Source organism: Neopelma chrysocephalum, unplaced genomic scaffold (assembly GCF_003984885.1).
Source record: "Neopelma chrysocephalum unplaced genomic scaffold, ASM398488v2 Primary Assembly neopelma1_64, whole genome shotgun sequence".
Classification (NCBI taxonomy): Eukaryota; Metazoa; Chordata; class Aves; order Passeriformes; family Pipridae; genus Neopelma; species Neopelma chrysocephalum.
In genome coordinates this window covers 2,687,665-2,710,330 of record NW_020897721.1, presented here as the reverse complement: position 1 = coordinate 2,710,330, position 22,666 = coordinate 2,687,665, and the positions used below count along the sequence as shown (strand labels likewise).

The following is a 22,666-nucleotide window of genomic DNA, read 5'->3' as shown; positions in this document are numbered from 1 at the left end:
ATGAGATAATCCATGTTTTCATCATCCATAGGCCTCTCTTTTCACGGGCCGTGGGCCGTACTTTATTAGGCTGAGCAGCTCTGGGCCTGCAAGAAAGAGGAGCCCTTTCTCATCCCGATGAGAATAGTGCAGTGAATGGATTCCAAGTGTTTACTCAGCATTTGTCTCGTGGTTTATCAAAGGAATGAGGAGGAGGTGCCGACAGACCTTTTGTCCTGCTGATGTGTTATGACAATGTTCCATGAATATGCAGAATGGCAGAAGGGATTAGAGCCAGTACAATTCCCCTCCGGCGCTTTTTTTTTCTTTTTCTGCCCTTTTTTTTTTTTTTTTTTTTTTTTGCCTGGGATGTTCAGGGGTTTAAGAGTGACCTGCTCACAGTCAGGGCACTAAACATCAGATTTTCCTACAGATAGGGGTGTAAAAATCCCACACTTGTCCAAAGCTGTTAGCATCTGACTTGAAGGTTGGGCTGTCTTAGTCACTCGCTGCTCTTTATGAAATTTCGGCTGGCAGGAACTGCCTGGCTGAAAGCTTTGTGTTTTGGGAGACATGGAGATATTGGGGCATAATTAAAACTTGAGTCAATCAGTGACACGTGAAGCCCGGGGCCAGTGGTGATGTGACCGATGCTCTCTGCTCTGCCGCTGTTGGTGTAGCTGGCAGTGGTACCTCGCTGTGTTTTTCTGTTGCTTCCCAGAGTCCTGGTCCAGGAGTTTGGGTGTGATTCAGTAAATGGTACTGACATCAGGCACCAATGCTCTTCATGTACTGTTTTAGGTGGGCAGGTTAATGACTTAACCCTTGCAACACACCTCTGAGACAGGTGATGAACATTTATGTCTGTTTTCAGTATGGGCAGACTACAATAGGATGGTGAGAGCAGACACATCATTCCACAGCACCAGCACGTTGGGTGTAAATCCAACCTTTTCTTTTGTTTCTCACCCTTCATCTCGAGGTCAGCTATCGACTGGTAATCTGTGTTTAATGTGTAATTATCCAAAGATGTCTCACATGAGAAATTACTTTCCATTGTTTTCCTACATCCCAAGAATCTTTTCTGCCCTGCTGCTTCAATGGTCTGGAGTGGAGCTCCCTAGACACATAAAGGGACTTTGTGTCCATTTTGGGTCTTACCCTAGGAGAAAGGGTGTTGGATGTGCTGAGCACTGGTCTGGTTCTTCTCCTGTCCAAATCAACAGATCAAAGAACTGTTGAGAGCTGTAAAATCCACCTGAAATCTCCCCCACCCCAACAAGGAATTTGAAACTACCCTGTTCCACCACTGCCACGTGTGGGTAAACTGATTGTCTTGACCTTTCCTAGGATGTCCTGCCTTTCTGTTTGGGATTTTGGTTGCTCTGTGGAGGATCTGGAGGACATTTGGGCTGTGTCAGAATGGAGGTGGGACATAGTCAGCTCTCATCAAGCTCATGGGAATCACCCTGGCTGTGATGACCACAATAGCTGCTGTGGGGACATCCAGCGAAGGCCATCGCACGAGGGGAGAAATTGCTGTCATGTACTCCTTTGCAGGGATATTTGTGCAGCAATGCTCTGATGGTGATCAAGGGCACTAGGCTGCTCTGTTCCTGCCCCCGTGGAATACATGATGTGCAGGGCTCTGGTCTGGGTCCTGCGTAGAGCATCCCATGACAGGCTTAACCTGGGGCCACCATTGCCACGGTTTTCCCCGGCATTGGTAGGAATGGGGGAGTTTCTTCACAAGCATCAACCTGAATAAGGCCTGTGAGACCCTCTGGGGCATTGAGTTTCTGTTTGCAGAGTGAGGTGCTTGCTGAGCAGGGTGTTGGCAGGTTTGTAATTTGAGTGTACGCAGGGGAAGCAGTGAAGAGGTAGAGCCTCCTCTGGAGTCCCAGCTCTGGCAGAGAGGAGGTACTGCCTGCTGTTGTGGCTTGCTTGTTCTGCCTGCTGAAGTCCCTCTCCACCCACGTGGGAACACAATAATTAGGTTAATGAATTTTGATACAGTTATCCCAAGCCCAGCTCTTGGCTGGTGGCCCCATGACAGCAGTTGGCAATGGCTCCTGCTGACGGAGGGTGTGTGCTGCAATTTGCTCCCTGGGGAGGTTCTCTATTGGTCTTGGCTTTGGAGGAAAAGTGACTTCCTATCTCCAGAGGCCAAGGACCAGCTGGTGCTGACATCCCTTCTGTGGGGTCTGATCAGCACTGGGATGTGTTCCTGGCAGCTGATGATGGGGGACCTGTGACACCTCAGGCTCAGTTCTTAGGCCAGCCAAACTCTTGAGACTGGATTAAAAAGAGCATTTTTTTCCTTGTCTGCATTCTCTCGCCATCACCAGCAACACAAGATCTTCCTTTGACCTCTGGGGGTGTGCCTGAAAGATCAGGACAGCAGTTTTCTTGTTGTCCTTTGCAATCTGGTTTCCTCAGTTGTGGTGTAAGGAGTAAAGAAACCAAAACAATTAAATGGAAATAAATCCTTCCCACTCTGAGAAATCTGTGATGAAAACACAAGGGTTGGCAGCTCTGGGAAGGAGGCCAACCTTGGTCCCCCAGGATGCTTACAGCACAGACATCTCACTGTTGAAATGTCCTTCCATTCTCCTTTGCTCATCTTTTATCCTCTGGGATTATGTTGAAGGCTGGCGGCTGCATCTGGGCCCCTTTTCCCCAGGGGCAGTCTAAGCAGTGGAAGAACAAGCCCATGGCAGACACCAGCCTCTGGATTTTGTGGGTCTATGAGTCAAAGCCATTAGGACTTGTTTACAAGCAGCTAATTCTGCAGTGGAAGCTGCTGACCCCCCTGGTGGGACCTGGCATGCTGCTGGTTGCCCACCCTGGCACCTCTTTACCCCTTCATCCCTGCAGTTAGGTACATACCACAAATGCTGTGTCTGTGTGCTCTTCATCTGGGACTCGAGACAGTTCTTTTGGCTTCCACTCTGCCTGAACGTGTTTGGGCCTCTTACAACTTCTTTTTGTTGCTGATGATTTTTTTCTTCAGGAACTTTATGGCAGGATGTAAGTTCCCAGTTCTTACTGGTTTGAATGGAAGATGGGTTCCTAAGTTGCTCTTACAAACCTCTACCAGACTCTTTATGCTGTAAAAATGATGACCAGATCCTGATGTAGGTTTGTTTTTTTTCTTTCTTTTTTTGACCCACTCCCAGGCTTGGGCCAGGTTTTCTGTGTCTCTCTCTGCCTCAGTTTCCCTCCCTGTGTGGTGGAGGACAAGCTGCCCACTTTTGATCTTTTAGGTCTGTGAAGATATGCCACATCTGCTGAGAGAGAGACAAGGCAGGAAAATTTGTGCAAAGTTTGTGCACTCCAAGTTTGGTGTAAATGGATAATATTGAATTATCTGATCATCTTCCAAAGAAGAGTGTGTTGTACAGCAAACTGACTGAGAAAGGGAGGCAGCTGATGCTAAGTTTTGTCTCCTGATTTGTCTTGGGCCTGCATAAATCTTTACTAGCATCCGTATCTGCCCCTGTTACCTCCTGGAGACCTTCAGCTGCTGTTTTCTAGGTGATGATTTCATGCCATTTTGAAGAGGATTTCTTCCCATAGCGCTAAGGGATGCCACCTCCCTCCCAACCTGGCTCCCATCGTGAAGCTCTGCTGATGTATTTCATTCACCATTTATGCTGCAAGGACAAAGCATACACTTGGTCATCCCTGGGAGAGAAATCCTTCCCTTCTCCTGGCACCTCAGGTCTCAGTCACATGTCACAGGTGGCCTCCTCACCACTGACCCTTCTCAAGCCCATCAAATAGAGTAAGCAGAGAAAAAGATGAGGCAATCCAGAAGTTCTGGCTGCAGTGGAAAAATAAGGATCTTCTGCACCTTTACCACAGGTTTTTCGTTCAGAAAACTCCACCAGAGCCTGTTATTCACTCATTCCTGTTGACAAACTAAATGATGAAGGTTCAGTGAAAACTTAACCCATATGGTTAAGCCATCAGCTTCGTCCTACAGAATCAGGATGAAAATGTTTTTTATGCAAACAAAAACCAAATGCATGTGATATATATGCTGTGTAACTAAAATAACATGATGTATTTGGGGAAAGCTTCCAGAGATGCCAATTAAATGCCTCTGCAAAGTCAGAGAGTATTTGGATGGTGGTCCCAATGATGTCACTGGCTTGCTGCTTTGTTTCAGATGGGTCAGTCATTTATGCTCTACTTGCTATCCCCATTTAGAAATGGGCAAAATAATTTCTTAGCTTTCCCCAAGGACATACCCTATTGGACGTTTTTAAAGAAGGGTGCTTGAGGTTGACATCATGTGGTCTCCAATCCTTGCTCACAGGCCCTCCTTGAGGCTGAGATGTAGTACAGGCAGAGCTCTCTTCCATGCTCACCTGCTACAGGAGTTCAGTGTCAGGTTTTGCACCTCTCCACTTGGGTAACCAGGATCCAAGCCAGGTTTGAAGTCCAAATTCATCTCCTTCATCGTTTATACTCAAGGTGGCACTACCAGATGAGTTGACCTTATTGCTAACCTTCTAGATGAACCCCAAGACCTGTTCAGCCTGCACAGTTATCAAAAGCTTCAGTTTCTTTAAAGCATCATATGGACCCTTCTGGTCCAGGCTACAATGCAGCTTTGAGCTGGCAACATGAAAAGAGAGAGTTAGGCCTGGGGCTGCTGGGGACCTCTCTTGAGTCCACCCCTGTGTAGACTTGTGTCATAGCACCTGAGTGAGGGCTGTGAACAGGGAAAGTGAGCTGCAGGACGCCCTTGGGAGACACAGACACAAAGACAAAAGGCCAACAGAAAGAGGTGTTGAGAGGGGCTTGAAATTCCATCAGAGAGGCCAGATTCCCTGTAGCTCACACTGCTTGGGGGGCTTGGGGAGGTATGAGTGCTGGTTTTTGGGGGAACCGGCCTCCCAAGGTCATAGAGTTGGCCCAGGTATGTTTCAGACTGGCATCAACTGCTTCTCATCCTAACTGAAGCAACTCACCAAAGGCCAGTGATGTGGTGAGGTCCCCCTGAACAGCTACTCCAGGGCAAGTGGTGACAGATGAACCACAAACGCTCTCCCCAGACACTCAGGTCTAACAGAAACTGCCCAGGACCTGGATGCTGCTGCCTGCTTTCATCAAACACTGCTGTGATATGGAGATTCCCATCTCAGCTGGGGGATTCCAGTGTCCACACCACTTCAGAACTGGCAGATGGAAATGGATTAACGGAATGTCTCTGGACCTCTGAAATAAAGAAATGCCCGGGCTGATTCTCCCAGCCCCGAAGTAGCATCAGCCAAGGGATGGTTTTGGCTGGGAGGAATGTGAGACAAATGCTGTGATTCATACTTGTCCAGTCTGATTTGAGCCTGAATCATCTCTCCCGCCTTCTCACGAGGAAATGATGGGATGAACACTGGCCTGTCATAGCTGGAGACTCTTTTCCTGCACTTTGAAATCATTGCACAAAATCTTAGTCTTGGAGACACCTCTGTAGGCTAGTAAGCAAGCATGTGGGCTAGGTGTGAGGATCTCTGCTCTTCTTTCCCCCAGATCACCATCTCATGCTTTCAGCTCTGCATCCCACTCCATCCTCCTCATTTCAGGAGACCCTGTGTCCTACACAGACTCCATTCACCTGGTCCCTCCAGCTCAAGGGGTGCCCTGTACACCTTGCTAAGGTTAGTGCTCCCCCTGCACCAACAGGAGGGGATTCCCAGAGGTGCCTGGCTAGGCTGGGGGGATTAAAGAGTCTTTGTTTCAAAAGTATTTTAAGTGGTGAGAAGAAAAACAACCTGCCAGTCGGGCTGCAGGCAGATCAGGCTGAAGGTACAAGACAGGAGGGAAATTTTTCATGACAGAGGTGTGCTCCTGGCCTGAGGGGAGGGAAAAGGCTATTATGGTTGGAGTGAATGAAATCAGTGCTGGCAGGAGCATTAAACAGAGGAAAAAGAGAGTGGGTAGTGAGCCAGCAAGGTGGGATTTTAACCATCTGCCTGGTCTTGTAACTGGTTGTCATGAGAGACCAGCAAATCGACAAGGAAAAGGGAAAGTTTTGCAGTGAAGTCCTTGCCTGGGAACCCTGGTGTGCAGCATCTGGGGCAGTTGGGCATTGTTTCCTTGATTTCATTGACAAACCCAAGTCTCAGCAGGCTTGGGGGGCTGGCTGGAGCTGTGGTGGAGACAGGGTCTGGGCAGCAGAAAAGTCTCCTGCATGGCAGGTGGGAAGAACTGATTGGAGGCAGAGGTTCCCAGCATGGGGAAGGCTTGGGATAATGTGTGGGGTCAGGGGGAGAGAAATAGTATGGCACAAAACACTCTGGACTGGTTTCAGTGGAAAAAATACCAAAACTTGCCCACAAAGGTGAAGAATAGGTTACAAGTTTCTTTTTTTAGGATTTTTTCCCTGATGTTCCCCAGTTTTGGTAAATGCTTTACCTATAATTTTTCTGAAGAAATGATTTTGTCTGGACCTTACTGCACACTTGCCTACAAATACATAAGTGACTCAAAGAGGTAGTTCTCAGGAAGAATTTATTTGCTTTGGTTATCAGTTTCCTGCATCTTGAAGAAATGGAACAGCTCAGGAAGGGTGTTTAACTGTGGCTTCTTTGACCCCAGGCAGTCATTGCCTGGTGTCCTGGGCTGCTTTTTGCGTGGCTGCTGATCCTGTAACTGAGCAGCGTGGTGGCCCCACTCCTGCATGTGTGCTAATTGGGGTTACAAGCCACAGAGTCAACCCTCTAGGTCTTTCATTGCCGTCCTCCATCAGATGTTCCTCCTCTGAGAGGTGGCATCCCATGAGGGAGATGTCCCAGAAGGAAAGGATTTCCCATACACACACCCCAGCTGAAGTAATCTCGTGCAAATATGTTGAGCTCTTACATAGCTCTTCTTGGGGGTGCCGAGCAATAGTGTGGTCCCTTCCAACCCGACTCATTCTGTGATTCTGGAGGTGATTTGATTCACCTTCTGGTGGCAAAGCCTTCCCATTGCACAGAGTAACTGTGGTGGGAGGATTTCTCAAGGTTCTTCTGAGGGTCTCCATCTGGGAGGTTGGAGCATGGATGGATTCAGATAGTGATGCACGGAGAGTGGGAATGGGCTTGAGGAAGGTACTTGTACAGCTTTCAGCCAAGGAAGTCCCTGAATATTTGGTTGTTAGTAAATAATTGGGTAATTCAGGGCCATGTTAAGAGCACCATCAGCAGGTGTTGTGTCATTGAAGCATCCTCCTGAGGCCACTGCTGGCTCTGAGGCTGGAGGATGCTTTGGACTGCTCACTGTGGAAGTTCTTGGGAGAGGAACCAGAGAACTCCTTGCTCTCAAGGCTCTCACCCCCTCTTTTTCCTTGCACATTCCAGGGGAGACTGAGTAACAGATGACTGCTTCATGGCTAAGGGGAGGGTTCTGGATACAGGGATGCTCCAAATGCAACCATGCCTGGTGCAGGCATCTAGGCTAGTGTTTCACTCAGGATAGGAGAAACCCACTGGTCTCCCAGCACAGCTGGATTAAAGATCACGAGCCTCCTACCCCGTTATCCCCATACTTCATGTGGTTTAGCAAGAGATTATTTTGTTTTGGGGCAAGAAAATGCATATTTTTCTAACCCATGTGATTGCAAAGAGTAGCTTGGAAATGTGGCCTGGGTACCACTGGTGCAATACCTGGGTGCATGAGGGGCTTAAAACAGCAGCTCACTGAGGGTGCACAGCCCCGTTCCTCTGCAGTGAAGCAACCTCACCTGTGCTATAAAGTGATTTGTGTGTGCAACATTTCTAGAGGAGGCTGCAGTTCTAGTGCAAAACAGTTCAGCAGCTGGTGGTAAAAGAGCAGTTGAAATTGCTCTGCGTACTCAGTTAGGATGAACTGATGCAGAAGGCAGCAGTTGCTGGCAAAACTTACACTTGCTTAGTAAATGTGATTTATTTCCTTCTCATCACTTCACTTTAAAGAGAGATCCAAATTGTGTTTGTTTGGTAGCCACCTTTATTATTGTCTTCCAATTTTTAATAATAGATCTGGGCCAAAGAGCACCCTGAGTGAGAAAACATATGTGGGAATCAGAGTCTGTGTGTTTTGGCCTTCCTTATTCCATGGTAAAATGCAGTTTGTTTCCTGTCTGTGTGCTCCTGACCACCTCCATCCCGCTGTTTTATCCGTCTGTCAAAGCTACTTTGACATCTGGGTCTTAACCCACTGAAGTTGAGAGTAAGTTGAATGGTCCTGTCAGCTTTAAAGTAACTACTCACCAGCTGGAGTCTCAGCCAACCCCCAGCCCGAGATGGGGCCAGGGCTTCTTCTCCCACTGTGTGTAAAATGACATGAGATCAGGGCCTTGGACTATAAACACTTAAAGCCCTTGGGTTTTCAGAGCCCATTGTCCAGATGAAATGTCTCTTCCTTTGCTAGATCTGATCTCAGGTGCAGGCTGCTCCAGATCCAGTCATGCTGTTGGGTTTTCTTTTCCAACTCTTTTTCTCTTGTTTAGACTTAAAAAAAAAAAAGAAAAAAAAAGTGAGTAATAAGTAAGGGCTATTTGATATGACGGAGAAAAGCTGTTCCTCTTTTGCACTCCATAACCCTTTTCCCTCCCAAAACTATTCTTACCAGATCAGAATACGTTACAATCCTCGCATCAACATGAAAATCTCACCAGCTAATGTTTGCAAAGCTGAAGGTTTCTTTCTCCCCCAGGGGGTTAATTTTCTTTGTGCATTCTGGAGTGATCTTTAGTGACTCCCTTCTTGGGCATCTGTCCTGCCGTCCTCTCCAGTGAGTGGAAAAGTCAGATCCTCTGACTGAAATGAATTAGCTGCATTCCGATACTTGCTTGATTTAAATGCACACTCCAGGAGAAATGCAAATCTTCTGTTCTTTTTCCCTTGTGTCTCCCAAGGTGAACAAATAGTCCCAGCCATGTCTTTGACTTGCTTTCCTCCCTGAAGGTCTGTGTCTTCTGTGGAGAAAGGTACCTTTCCCTAAGGCTGTGTTTCACCCTTTTTCACGTCCCCTCTGTCCTCCAGCCAGCACCTACACTCTCGTTGTTACCCTAATTTGGCAGAATGAAAGCTGAGGCAGTTTACTCCAACAGCACTGCTCTGTGTCAGAACAGGACTGGACTTGCCGTGGCTCTGTTAGACCACGGTTCCCTGACTGAGCCCTGGAGAGTGGAAGAAGAGCCACAAATATCTGCAGGAAAAATAAAGCAAGGACAAAACCACATGCAGACACAAGAAGGGGAATGAATGATGGTGGGAGATAATCTGGATGGTGAACTTAAAACCACTAGGAAATAGGAAAGAGCTGAAGATTCTTTTCCAAAAGACTGGGTGACTTTCTAGTTTAAAGAGGAATGAAGAAGGATAACATGACCCGATCAAGATCATCTGCTTGCTTACCTATGGAAAAAGGCTTTCATCATGCTTTGCTACTGGAAATACTTTCGACCAAGTTACAAAGTCAAAAGTTTCAATTTTTACTCTGCGCACATCTGAATGCCTACAATGGTGTAGACATTAGACATTTCCATCTGCCTTCTCACAACATGGACATGTAGCTACATATAAAGCTGTGATCTGGCTATAGGAATTCCCCCCTGCTTGTCCAGCCCACCCTCATGCAGCAGCTCCCTTACCTGCTCTGGGCTGGGGTCTCCTTGGGCATCTGGCTGAGAGGTGATGGTCAGCAGCAATGGGTGAGGACGGTGTGAAAGCTCCCGGCTTTTTTGGTGCCGCTAAAGCAGCCAGCAGCCCCCAGCTCTGGGATCGGCACATGGATGAGGGGCCGCGGTTCTGCACAGCCAGCTCGCTCTGGAGCGCAGGCTGAGAACTGAAGAGGTTTTCTCCAAAAAACAGTAGGGCATTCTGAGACCGGTGTCTTCCTTCAGCTTCAGACTGTCTGCAGTGATAAAGTGACTCCCACTTCCCCTGTCCAGCCTCAAAGTGCCATCCCTCTCCTGCATCCCTTGCCCACACTGCGGGAGGTACCTGCGGGCGGCCCTTGAGCTCTGGGGACCATTTCTCTTTCTCCCGGGAAAAAGAAAAAAACCTTTTTCCAGGATTTCCTTACCCAAGAGGTCTCACCAGGCGCCAAAGTAACTAAATCGAGGGGCTTGGTTTCGTGGAGAATCCCTGGCTGTTGCCGGCACTGACTCGGGGCCAACTCTGAGCGCTTTCCATAGGGAAAAAAGACAACGAAATCCAAGCGCGGGAGGGGTCCCGGCGGGAGGTTACCTGCTCTACTGCTGGGGGCTGGCGGCGGCACCAAGCTCGCCCCGGGCTGGCCGTCGGGACTGGTTTTGTTTGGTTTTTCTCCTGGGAGGAAACACCTCTTCCGAGGAAAGCGAAGTGCTGCGGAGCGGGGCCGGGAGCGGGGCCGGCCCAGCGCTGGCCCCGGGACCCCCCTGGGGGAGGGACCGCTCGGGGGCACGGCTGCGGAACGAACCCCAGGAGAGGCTGGGGGATTTAGTCGTGGGAGTCGGGACCCCTCCCCGGGGACCTCCTCCTCCCGTCGGGGGAGAGGGGCCGGGCGGGCCGGCACCGCACGCCCCTCCGGGGGGGCGAACGCCCTATATATTGCCAAGCGGCTCGGGACTGACCTCCCCATCGCAGGGAGCTGCCGAGGCGCCAGCCCCTTTCCCCTTCCCCTCCCTCTCCCCCTTCCCCTCCCCTCGAGGGGGGGCTCTTTCTCCCGCCGCTCCCCCCCATTCTCCGAGGAGGAGGAGGAGGAAGGTGAGGGCCGTATATGAACGCGGCCGGCTTCCCCTGCCTGCGAGGCATGTGCACGCTGCCGGCGCCCAGCCCCGCCGCCGCGGCCAGCCCCGGCTCCCCCGGGCCGCCCCGGGGGTCTCCGCAGGCGCCGCCGGTGAAGCCGGAGCCGCGGGGCGGAGGGGGCAGCCCTGCCCCGCCGCCGCCGCCCCCCGAGGAGCCGCCGCCCCCCGCCGGGGGCCGCCGGAGGAAGCGGCCGGTGCAGCGGGGCAAACCCCCGTACTCCTACATCGCCCTCATCGCCATGGCCATCGCCAACGCCGCCGAGAGGAAGCTCACCTTGGGGGGCATCTACAAGTTCATCACCGAGCGCTTCCCCTTCTACCGGGAGAACCCAAAGAAGTGGCAGAACAGCATCCGCCACAACCTCACCCTCAACGACTGCTTCGTCAAGATCCCCCGGGAGCCCGGACATCCCGGCAAGGGCAACTACTGGACACTGGACCCGGCTGCAGAGGACATGTTCGACAACGGGAGCTTCCTGCGCCGGAGGAAGCGCTTCAAGCGCACCGACATCACCACCTACCCCGGCTACATGCAGAACTCCAGCGCCTTCACGCCCCCGCCCGCTGGCCGCCCCGCAGCACCGGCAGCACCCTACCCCAATGCCCTCTGCTCGCCTGGCTACGGCCCCCAGCTCTCCAGCACTGTCTTCCACCCCTATGCAGCCGGGGCAGCACCGCCGGCACAGCATCCCAGGATGTTCAGCATCGACAGTCTCATCAGCGGGCAGCAGGCCCTGCAGCCCTCACCGCCCTCCGAGCTGGGCCACCCATCCCTGGGTTTGCCCGGAGCTGAGTTGGCTCCCGCCTGCTCCGCCAGCAGCTCCGAGCCTTCCTGTTTCCAGGCACAGCCCGTCAGCCCCGGCTTGTTGGGCCGGGCTGGCCCCAACACCCTGGCTTACCCCTATGCCGCCTCGCCCCCTCACCTGCCCGTGGCGCAGGGCAGCTACTCGCCCAGCAGCCCGCAGCTCTACGGGGCTCCCAACAGACTGGCCCTGCCGGCCATGCGGCCTCCGGCCTGTGCCGAGCACGGCGAGCAGCTCCTGGGGCTCTCGGCGTCGCCCCTCGGCCAGTTCGGCTCCAGCAACACCTACATGAGGCAGCCCAACTTCCCTGCTGGCCTGGAGCGGTACATGTGATGCGCTTGAGGGGGCTTGGCTGGACATCCCCAGGCTCCCAGGAGCATCCCTGGACAAGCGGACTTCTCCCTGCTGTGGGGGCCGGCTGGGGGAGAGTCAGGGCTCCCTGGCCCCTGGCTGTGTGCAGACACAGGTGTGGGAGAACTCAACTCCTCTCCTTCTCAGCTTGTTTTGAAGTGGAGGCAAGGTGATCTATTCTTCTGCCCCACCTCTGACTGCGTCTGCCAGGCAGGGCTCCCCACACGTGCCCTTCTACACAGCCTGGCCCCGGGGATGCCATCTGCAGCAGTGCACCCCAGGGTGAGGAGGAGCACAGCCAGGAGGTGGGTGCACAGTGTAAGGTGCAGGAACTCTCACAAATGGGCTTTCTCCTCTCTTCCCCGGGTGCCTCCTGTGTAACTGGAATGGAAGTTATCCAAAAATCCCACTAAACAAGTTCACTGGATTTTAAATGAATATTTAAGATGTTTATCATTTTCTTTCCCTGTAGGAAAAGAAATCCCAACTTGACTACTTCTTTTTACTATTTTTTAAAATTTCCTCTATTGTTAGAAAGGACTTTTTTAAAATAAAGCTTTTTCTTCCAACATGACCAGTGCTGCTGTTCCTCTGGCTCTGGATGGATTTTGGCAAGAGGAAATTATAGTCTTGTAACTGGTGGGAAACGGACTCGTGCTGCTGTTGTGACACTGCCACGTCTTACATTTTTAGTGACACTTTCCAAAGCTCTATATTTTATTATGATTTTCTTAAAACCGAATGGTAACTCCTGTAAGGTTTGCCTCTGCAGCTCTTACTGGACTTGATGATTTCCATTTGTGTACATGGAATGTGTCTTCCCTCCGAGGAACCCCTTGCAGATGAAATTCTGATTTAGCACACTGAGTTAGGAGATCGTTTTTTTTTCTTCCTAGCAACAAAATCAATTAAAATTCTAACCTGTTCACTGGCCAGGCTGCTGCTATTTATTTACAGGACTGGCAGCCAGACTGTCTCACCAGGTTTGAAGGCAGAATTCCCCATCCCCAGATTTAGATTTTTTTTTAATTTAAACATTCTTTGGTACCAAGCTAGGATTTCTCTCCCGTTTTTCAAGCGTGCCCTCTGAAGCAGAGCAGTTTCTATGGTCCTTATTCCACCTTTCTCTCTAAGAAGGAGCTGGATGTCGGTTGAGTTTTGGTGTAAAACAGCATCTTATTCCCCGGTGTCTGGGTACGACTGAAAGCTGGTGTACATGCGGGTACCCAAGGAGTCAGTTTTTGTCCACAGCTTGGGAGCTTGTGGCTTTTCATTCTTTCATCCTGTGTGCTTCATAGAAAAGGAGAGGGGGATTAGTATGAGAGGGAAGGGAAGAAAATTATTTTTTCTTCTTGACTTCCTTAAAATTTGGACTCCATCTGTCTCTAAAAACTGGCCTAGATCTGTTCTGCCTTCAGCTGAGTGCTGGGTGCTGAGTCTTCTCTCTGGCCCTTCCAGCTTGACCCTTGCAGTTTTCACTCTAGTCCCAGCAGCAGCTTCTGTGCCTTTAGTGATAACCCTGCTCAGAAAGGGTGCTATGAAAAAACTTATTCCTTGGAATACTTTGGCTCTCTGCAGAAGATCTCTACAGGCTGACATCCTCCATCTAATGGAAATTTGCAACATGCCATTCCTGCCTGTGACATTGTGTCTGTAGAGGTGACTTAGAGGGATGCTGAAATATTCACTTGCAAGGACAGTCATCAGAAAGAACGTTTGTCATAGCTCACATTCATTCCCAGGGCCTGATCCTGCAATGTTTTGCTAACAAAAGAACTTTTGAACTCTTGCCTAAGTATCCAGGGTGTCAGAGCCAGACATGTGCCTGAAGCACTGGGTCTGCTGAGTGATGGGGCTGTGACTCTGCTGGCTTTGCACCATGAGCAGGAGGGTTGCTGAAGTAGGGAAGAACCAGGTACTGGCATGAAAGAAAAACAGTGTTGGGTGGAGAGGGTGGGCAGGAGATACCATGGTTCTGTCTGGGTGGGATGCACTGGGAAGAATTAGCCAAGCTGTGACATCTCAAACTGGGCTGTGCCGGCTCCTCCCCAGCCGCCCTGAAGACCTGCAGGAGCAGGGAGCTGGTGTCAGGGAGCTTTCCAGGTTCCTGGCGTCTCTGGGTGTTAAGTACTGGTGAAGCCATGGGGGCTCAGGGTCCCTGAAGGGCTGGGCTGTGCCTTACTCCTGTCCCCGAGCTGCCTCTGCCTTCCTGCCACAGAGCTCTCCAGGCAGTAGCACCCGGCTCAGGATCTAAGGATGTGTCTGCAAGAGACCCATCCCACCCCTGTGCTTGTGCAAGAGGGGTCTCTTCAGCCAGGGTGGCTCTGGTGTGAAGCAAGAGTCACCACAGTGGACTGAATCCCTGAAAACCTGGCTCAGAGAGAGCAGATGACCCAATTGCAGTGTGTTGGGACAAACCCTGATGTGCAATGTTGGGTTGTACATCTTCCCAGGTCCGGGTATATCCCTGTCTGCCAGACAGCCCCAGCCCAGAGGCCCCTGCAAGCATCAATAAACCACCCTCACCATGGGCCTTACACTGCCAAACAGCTGAAAACCAGAAGAAACAACCCCTTTTCTTCTTTTTCCTGCAGATATTAATCCTCACACACACAAAACGCTGGCAACTCATATTGTGATTGTCATTAAACTAATGCCTTAAGAGTGTCTTCTTGGTTAAGTTAATGTATCCCAACCAGGCTTTTAAGCTTTCATTCAAAGCTTTGTTTACAGTTAGGGTGAATCTAGCAAATGAGTAGGATTAAGGTGTCATGTAAAGCATGAGCCTTGCTGGGACAGAGTAGTTTTAAGCTTTGTAAAGTTTATACCTGAGCCCTTCATCTGTTTTAGTATCTTTTCGATGTCCCTGTGTAATGAATAAGAGGGATTTGAATGAAGCAGGAGAAATTATCACCCAGATTTCAGTTGTGAAACCAAGTCTCCTTTGAAATCCTCCCCTCTTTATTTAGGGACTTTAGGGAATATTAAGTAATGACAGTTGTAACTATCTCGAGCTCACACAAAAGACAGATGCAAAACTTTTTATGCTCTCTAAGATTATGGAATGAATGTCATCCTTCAGGGTGATGGCAAGAAGTACTCTGGACTTCCCGTGGTGGGGAGAGCCCTGTCTTGAGCCTGTGAGCTGCGCACATGGGAGGTGGAGCTGATCCCAAACACCAAAGAGATTTAGGTGGTTACCTGGGCTATCTTGTCTGACCTCTCAGGGAGTAACTCTTTGCAAATCAGGCTGATTTCAGATAACTCGGGCTGCACATTCAGAAGCACGTAGCCAAAATGAGCTGCCACTTTGAAAGGATGCTTGTTTTGCTCTGGGAAACACTGGCTGCCCGGGGAGAACCAACGGAGCTGCTGCATCTGTCTGTGTACGGCAGCATTCTGCATGTCTCGTGCTCGTACCACCTTCCTGCTGCTTGCAACAGATTCAAACAAGCAGTAAAAAATGCCCTTTCCAGATTATATTCCCATGCTATAAATAGTGTTTTCCGTCCTGTTACAAACAAACACAGCATTAGCTGAAATTTTAGTTGAAACACATTTCCTGAAAAACTTATTAGTCCCTCTGGTAGAGTTGGATTTTGTCTGGATGCTGCCAGCTGTCCACTGGCAGTCCCAGTGCTGGAAATGTAACACCATAACTAGCTTTTATTCTATGCAATACTTTGCCCTTTGCAAATACATGGCATGAAGACAGTCAGTGGTGTTTCTTTGAGGTCAAGATTGAGTCAGTAAGTAAGATGATGGTGGGGATATGGGCAGTGAGTGCAGTGGGACAAGCTGAGATTGGCTTTGCGAGGTAATAATGAGTTTTTAACAAATTATCATCTGAGAGTCAGCACTGCCCAAGCTCTGAGCTACGTCTCGGGGTATCGATGGTCGGTCACCACCTCTGCTACATTATATTTTGGTCCTTTATATTTGGGTCGTTCATATTCGGGCAGAGGCAGGTGATGCAGCTGCTGTGTTTGTACAGAGCAAGAGCAACGCTGCGCTGCCCTCCGCCGCTTTGCCCCACGGGTGTAACGCCCCGGCATGGGGGGGTGGCAGGGACGAGGTGGCCCGGAGTGACAACCAGCGTGCTCAGGCCAACACTGACCTCCAGTGGAAAGCCCTGGGAAGCCGCTCCCGGCGGGGGTGCTCAGCATGTACCGGCAGCATCCCGACCTTTGGGGCGGTCCTGTTCATGGCTGGGGGGGGGAACAGGACATCGGGGAAGCTTGGGGTACGGTCAGGATGAGACGGTGAGGCTTGTTCGGGGAGGGTCGTTATTAAACACAGTGGGTTGGATACAACCTCCAGGCTGGGAAATACCTAAGACACTAGTTGCTGACTCAGGGAAGATTTCAGAGAGGAAGGTTTTCTCTGGCTATACCTTCTTTTACCCTTTTCCTAAGCCATCACTGGGGATAGGGTACAGCGTTGGGTTGTGCTGGCTGCCCCCTGCAGCTCTTCTCCCTAGAGTGAAAATAGGGAAATAAGTGGAAGCACAGTGAGAATCTGTGCCCTTCATGGAAGGTGAGGGGTTGGTGATGACAGATCACTTTGCTGCAGCAGCCAGCCTCGTTGGCAGCCTGGCTTTGTGTTTGCAATGTGCTGCACGGTGTGTGAATGGCAGAGCTGGGGACTGGCCTGACTCTAACAGCACCTGAGCTGCAAGGCTGCAGGCAGGCAGCAAAGCAGCAGAGCCTGAGCACTGACATGTAACACCTACAAGCTCATGGGAGAGCATCTGGGGTCCAGTCATTTCACAGTCTTTGTACTTTGCTGAAGTGGTTACACTGCAGCAGTTGGTTTTGTGCATGTATTGAATCAGCTGTGTCATCCCAACACCAACAAGAAGCCTTGGCTCGTGGCAGCTCAGTGTGCTGCATGGAGAAAGGGTGCATCTGGGCCAGTTACATATGTGCCTGGGAAAAGTTCATTTTCCATTTGCATCAGCAGTGCTGAGTCAAAGGCAACAGTGTATGACCTCTGCAGAGAATGGGTCCAGTGGTTTCAGACATTTTGGGTGCTTTCTATCTGCACCAGAGACATCTCATCTTGCTTTTAAAAATCCCCTGCTAACCAGGTGTTGGGAATCAAATCCAATCTATAGATCCATTTTTAGGAGGCTTTAAGTGACCTAACCTGGCTGGAGCAAATGGATCTCAAAAAGCACAAAAATTGTCCAAGCTCTCTGGTCACCCTGGCTCTTTGCTCAGAGCAGACTGTGGATTTCAGCAGAGGAATTAGTTTACCAGTGCAGGCCAAGCCAACCCAGATGTTGGTTATATCCTTTTCAGATGATCCCTGCTTGAAAGACAGAAGAGTGAGTAAAGCTAAGGGGTTTTCTTTTCAGTTTCAGAAAGATGCTTATATGGAGCTGTAACTCCCTCCCAAGAGCACCTCCCATCCAGCAATTCCATAACAGACATGAGTTTACCCACGGGAAAACAGGAAGCTTCTGAACCAATCTCATCTTTACTCTCAAGAAATCACAAGTTTTGCCATCCTAAAGACACCATGAGGAAACGTTTTCCTGCCAGACCCCAAATGCATCCCAGCACAGCTGCACATTCCCTATATTGTATGGAAGTGACAAAACTGACTACTTGGTCAAGATGCCCTTTCAAGTCACCACGGAAGTGATGGAAGTGATGGAAGTGGGGTATGGTTTTGCCTCCTGCACTGTGGCCAGCACCCACGAGGTGGCAGCCAGATGACACCCTGGCCAGACCCTGCAGCCCACCCTCAACTCTCCTGCCCAGACCCCACCAGCTGCAGACCCTCTCCAAGCAACATTTACTCCTCCCTGGTTACTTATTGTTAGGTTTTCCATAGTGTTGGTTTAAGCACGTATCCATCTTCCCCCGGCTTGAAGCCCTTTCTTTCCAGGCTGTCTGCTGCTTGGATTCTCCCCGAGCTGATGCTCACCCTCTAAGTATAATTGCAATACAAAGTAGTTTCAGAATAGCGTGCAATAGTGGCTAATTATTTGGAACAATTATACATAACAAAGACAGAGCCAAGCAGCAAGAGGGCTTAATTGTCTGGCCAAGCATGAAATAGCACAGGATTATCGCTCACAGGGGGAGGGGAGGCAACAGAGGAGAATTGCCCCATAGAATAGGCAAGAATCCAGGCTGCTAGGGAAGACAAAGTTTATTGAAGAACTTGAAAATTCCCCGTTGAAGCATCTTCTGAGATGGCAGAGAAGACATGAAAAGGATAATGACCCAGAATATGGGCTTAAGGCACAAATCCCTACACTGACAGACTCCAGGCCTACAGCCGCTTAAGAACATGCTTACATTTTAAGCAGATGAATAGTCCCCTTTGACGGCTCACGTGCTTAGAGTTAAGCTCAGGCATAAGTGTTTGTAGGATTGGAGCCCAGATTTTTATTACAACTGGGCTCTTCTTAGTAATGACAGGAAATAAGAGACGCGTAAACCACAAAAGCTTCCAGGGCAGTGCCACAAAGCCCTTCGCTCCATGTGAGTGAGGAGGACATGTGGTGAGCTGTGGCAACACCCGTGCCTTCCCTCCCTGCCACGGAGCTGGGGGAGCAAACAACAACTGTGCAGGTAGTGGGAGCAGCATGTCCAAGCCATGGGTTAGGAGCTGAGCCTGAGAACCCACAGGTGTGGGCGAGAAGAAGGTGAGGAGATTGCAAAATGGAAACAGGATCACTGTTAAAAGAAAAAAAAAAAGTGCTGCGGGTGTTGCTGGAGTTCAGCCTTGCTTGGGACTACCTGACAGCAACATGTTGAGGAGCTTCTGAGACGGTGGGGAAAGTGGGAATAATTTTTGATAAAAGAAAAGTGATGAAAATGTATGAAATAAAAATTGTGCAGAATCTGAGCACACCAATGCAATAGCAGCTCCTATCCAAATATTCTCTGCTTAAGCATGAACCTGCTTTTTGTGCAGAATAAGGTTTCTCTCATGTGAGATCTTCCCTGCTCTTTCTCCATCTCTGAAGGGTTTTTTTGCAAGGCTTCCCATTTTCACAAGACAGTTACCTGCTGGGCAGTGGCACCTGTCCTTCTGCTTGAACCTAGATTGCTGTTTTTCAATTATCTTTAGGGCTGGAAGGATTTGTTTTTGTTAGTGGGACAAACAGCCATGTGCTGGTGACTGCAGATGTGCTATTTACTGGTAGTGGTGGTGGTAGGGAAGGTGGAAGGTGTGGGATATGGATGCTTCAGTGGGCTGACTGACCCCAAGAGGGTATGAGACCTATGGCACCTGCCATCCCATGTGCTCCCATGTTGCATGTCCCAGACCTGCACCCATGCGTGAAGGTTTGGATGGGGGTGCCCATCTTATGCAGCAGCATAAGAGAGCAGCCCAGCCTGGGAAGTAAACTTTTTCCTTAGGAAAAATGAGTGGACATGTGGATCTGTCCCACGGGAGGCCAACACCCCCCCCTCCCCACTGCTGGCTGTACTCTGCACACCCATATCAGTCCCATAAGTGCTCTCCAGGGCTGTGCTCCACAGGAGGAGGACGTGGCCCTACCACTGCCTCCTTTAGGAGACCTCACCTATGCCTCAGGCATCGGCACCCATGGTCCAGGACTGCTGCTAGCAGCCACTGGAGGGCATTATGTGATACATACAGCCTTCTTATCCGGCCATACGACCAATCTCCTCACTTTTCTCCGATGCCGACTTGTGCTCTGGCAACACCCACATTGCCTTCTTCTCCTTTACACCCAAACCCCCACACTGGGAGGCCTGGGCAGCTGACATCACCCATGGGGAAGGGTCAGGCCAGCGTGTGGGCTGGGATGTCCCTCAAGCGCTCCGTACCTCCCCAAGCCACCCCGATGCCTCGGCTCATCGCCAGTCAGCTGCAACACGCCTGTGCCGCGGCTCAGAGCAGCAGAGCACGGGTGGAGGATTTTCTCTGGAGCCAGAGGTTAATTATGCTTTATTGGATAATTTTCAGCTGCCAGTCCTGGCAATAAAGGGGATTTCCTCTAGATGGCACGCTTATCTCTGCACTGGGAGGGAAGCCCACCAGCCTGCTTCCCCCGCAGGACGCCAGCGATGTATTTTCAGGGAACAGATAACTTATATCCTCTTATATAATAATTTTAATGTTCAGTATCTAGACTATAAAAAAGCCTGGGAAACGATAATAAGGAAAAAGCATTTTATATTGAGTGTTGTTGGGATCTGGTTATCTGGGTGATGCTGAGTATCCATCTTGAAGAAATCAGGTCTTTCCAAGTAACATAGAGACAGACGTGAAACATCAGCCTTTCCTTCGGCAGCCCTCAGTGTCGCTTCTTCCACCTGAGTGATCCAGTTTCCTCTTCCCAGCAAGAATAAGCACAGGCTTACCTGCAGTAAGTGAAAGAAAGGGGGATGTGAGTGCATGTGAAGCCTCAACACCCCCAGAGTGGCTGGATTAATTTTAATCTGTGTGTTGACAGCCTTTCCCTCTCTTGGCCCTGTGCAGCTCGGGGTAGGAATTTTTTCCAGTGGTTTGAAGAAAGGGACAGAAGTCCACACCAGTATGGAGACGCTGGGGATGTGTTTCTCGTGTGACCCTTTTACCTACTGTGTACTGCAGAGCACCTGATTCGTAGAGATGGAAAGTGCCCCTTACAGCCACACTGATGCTGCCACAAAGTCAGCCTGGAATGTGCCAAGGCTGCATGTCCCAGTGTGGAAAGTAGGGATTAACTGTGGGTCCTGGACTTGAAGGAAGGAGCTGGTGGCATGTGGAAATGCCAAAGTTGGGCTAAGGGGTGAAGCTGTGACCTGGTGTAGATGCAGTGGAGGAATCAATATCCACAGCCATACACTGGTGGGGAAACAGGGCTGAGATTCACCCTTCTGTGAAGATTTAGCCCCAGACTGTTAAAGTGGTGCCTAGTTTAATGATTTTTCTACCTGGCAGTCCTTCAACATGTAAAGGAGGGGTTTAAGAGGTTTGGTTCTCCCTCTGCTTCTCTACATGTGTGAGATACTTCTCCTCCCTTCCCGTACTTTAGGGTGCAAATTTTTCTCTCTGTTTATTCAACTCCTTCCCAAGATACGACGAGGGAAAAGGAGCCCTGTGGTATATTCCTGTGCAATCTCATTTGAGGTCAAGAGGCAAAATATGTTTATTAACCTCTTTGCAAGGCTGATATCTGTAGATATCAGCACATGCATGAAGGGCTGATTTTTCACAAGGATACAGCAGATTCACCCCAACCTGATCTCTAGCTGGAGATTGCTGGATACTTCCAAATGCAAAGACTTCTATCACCAATCTTTTTCTATATTAAAAAAAAAAAGTGAAACATTTTTATGTCGATCAAAGTATATTCCAGTAATTTTCCACCTTCTCTGCCATTTCCTCCTTTGAAGACCCTCCTTGTGTTGCTTCTGGCCCCCAAGCTGAAGGTCCTCAGTTGGCATTTCTGGCAGAAGTGGACTTTTGTGAACTTGTTAGGTGAGGTGGGCATGGGCTGCTGAATTGCTGAATGCAGAAAACTCCCCGGCAGGGATTTCCTGGACACTTTTCCCATAGTCAGATGCTAACATGGAAAACCTGGACTCAGTAACCTCATCAGGAATTTCTAAATCATTGTGGATCTGGCCATTTATTTAGGTTCTTGCACTAATGCATTTGGAAAATATTATTCCCTCCCACATATCTCTCTCTCCCCCCCGCCCAAAAAAAAAAACCCAACCAAAAAACCAAACCTAAAAATCCTTCTTTCTATTTTCAGGGGATTTGGGGAAGAATGAAGTGATTTAGCAGGCTTGTTTTCACAGGACTATTTTTCCTTGTGTGGTAGGCAGAGTTACCAAGCTGCTCTATACACATTGCCATGTGCCAGAGCATAATTGCCTTCCACATGCATCGGCCTTTGGCTAATGTGTTTTTTATGGCAACCAGGAGAGCTGGCTTTGGTGAGTTTCAAAAGTGCACCTGGTGGTTTATGGCTTGAAATCGTTGTGTTCCTCTGAGTCATGTAAGTGTATGTATCTCTTCTCATGTCGGATTGCTGAAGAACGGTACTAAAAAAGAGCTTATAGCAAGGCAGAGTTAATCAGTTGAGTGTTAAGCTGTGTATGACCTTGCCTAGTGGGCTTCAAACCCACATGGGGTGGGATCAATTACGAATAGAGAGCAGGAGACAAAGTTTTGGAACTGCAAGCCCAAAACTAAGGTCCTAAAGTCAGATTACAGCACCGAAATAAATGTGTGTTTAAGATGTTTCCCACTCATCTGAGGAGCAGAAAAGAGAGGGAGACTTGTTCTCCAAAGTTTCACGGGGGCTCAGCCCTGCACATGGGAAAAGCCTTTACTGGAATCCAGGCCTTTTTTGGTGTGTACTTAGAGACACCTGCATTTGAAAAGCCAAGTCAACAAACCCGAGCTGTCCGACATCTGAACACTGCAGGGATGGATATTGGCACTTGGCTCCGGTGGTTTCCAAACTGGGAATTTTATATCTCTCTCACTATCTGTCACCACCATTCCCACTGACCCCCCCTGCGCTGGGAGCTCTTGGTGTGCAGACTGCAAACTGATCTTTGCAAGCTGGGAGCTGGCAGTACAGGGCTGGAAAAAAGGTTGAACTGTAGGGAGCACTGATGGTCTGAGCCTTGAATATGGAAAGAAGAGAAATAATATCAAAGGAAATCACATAAGTGGAAAAAGAGCCCCCTGGGGCAGCCCAGGCAGCAGCAGGTCTGTCTTGTTCATGTTTTCAGAGAAGTTAGAGGTCAGCCAAGCTTGATAACGAGGTAATACAGAG

At 49.7% G+C, this 22,666-nt stretch overlaps 1 protein-coding gene across 1 annotated transcript; it reads left to right on the top strand.

The window, feature by feature from the left end:
• Positions 1-10,713: 10,713 nt before the first annotated feature.
• Positions 10,714-12,001, top strand: FOXE3 (forkhead box E3). Its single transcript, XM_027683315.1, has one exon. The coding sequence runs from the start codon at positions 10,714-10,716 to the stop codon at positions 11,875-11,877; it is 1,164 nt and encodes a 387-aa protein (XP_027539116.1). The 3' UTR covers positions 11,878-12,001.
• Positions 12,002-22,666: the final 10,665 nt, after the last annotated feature.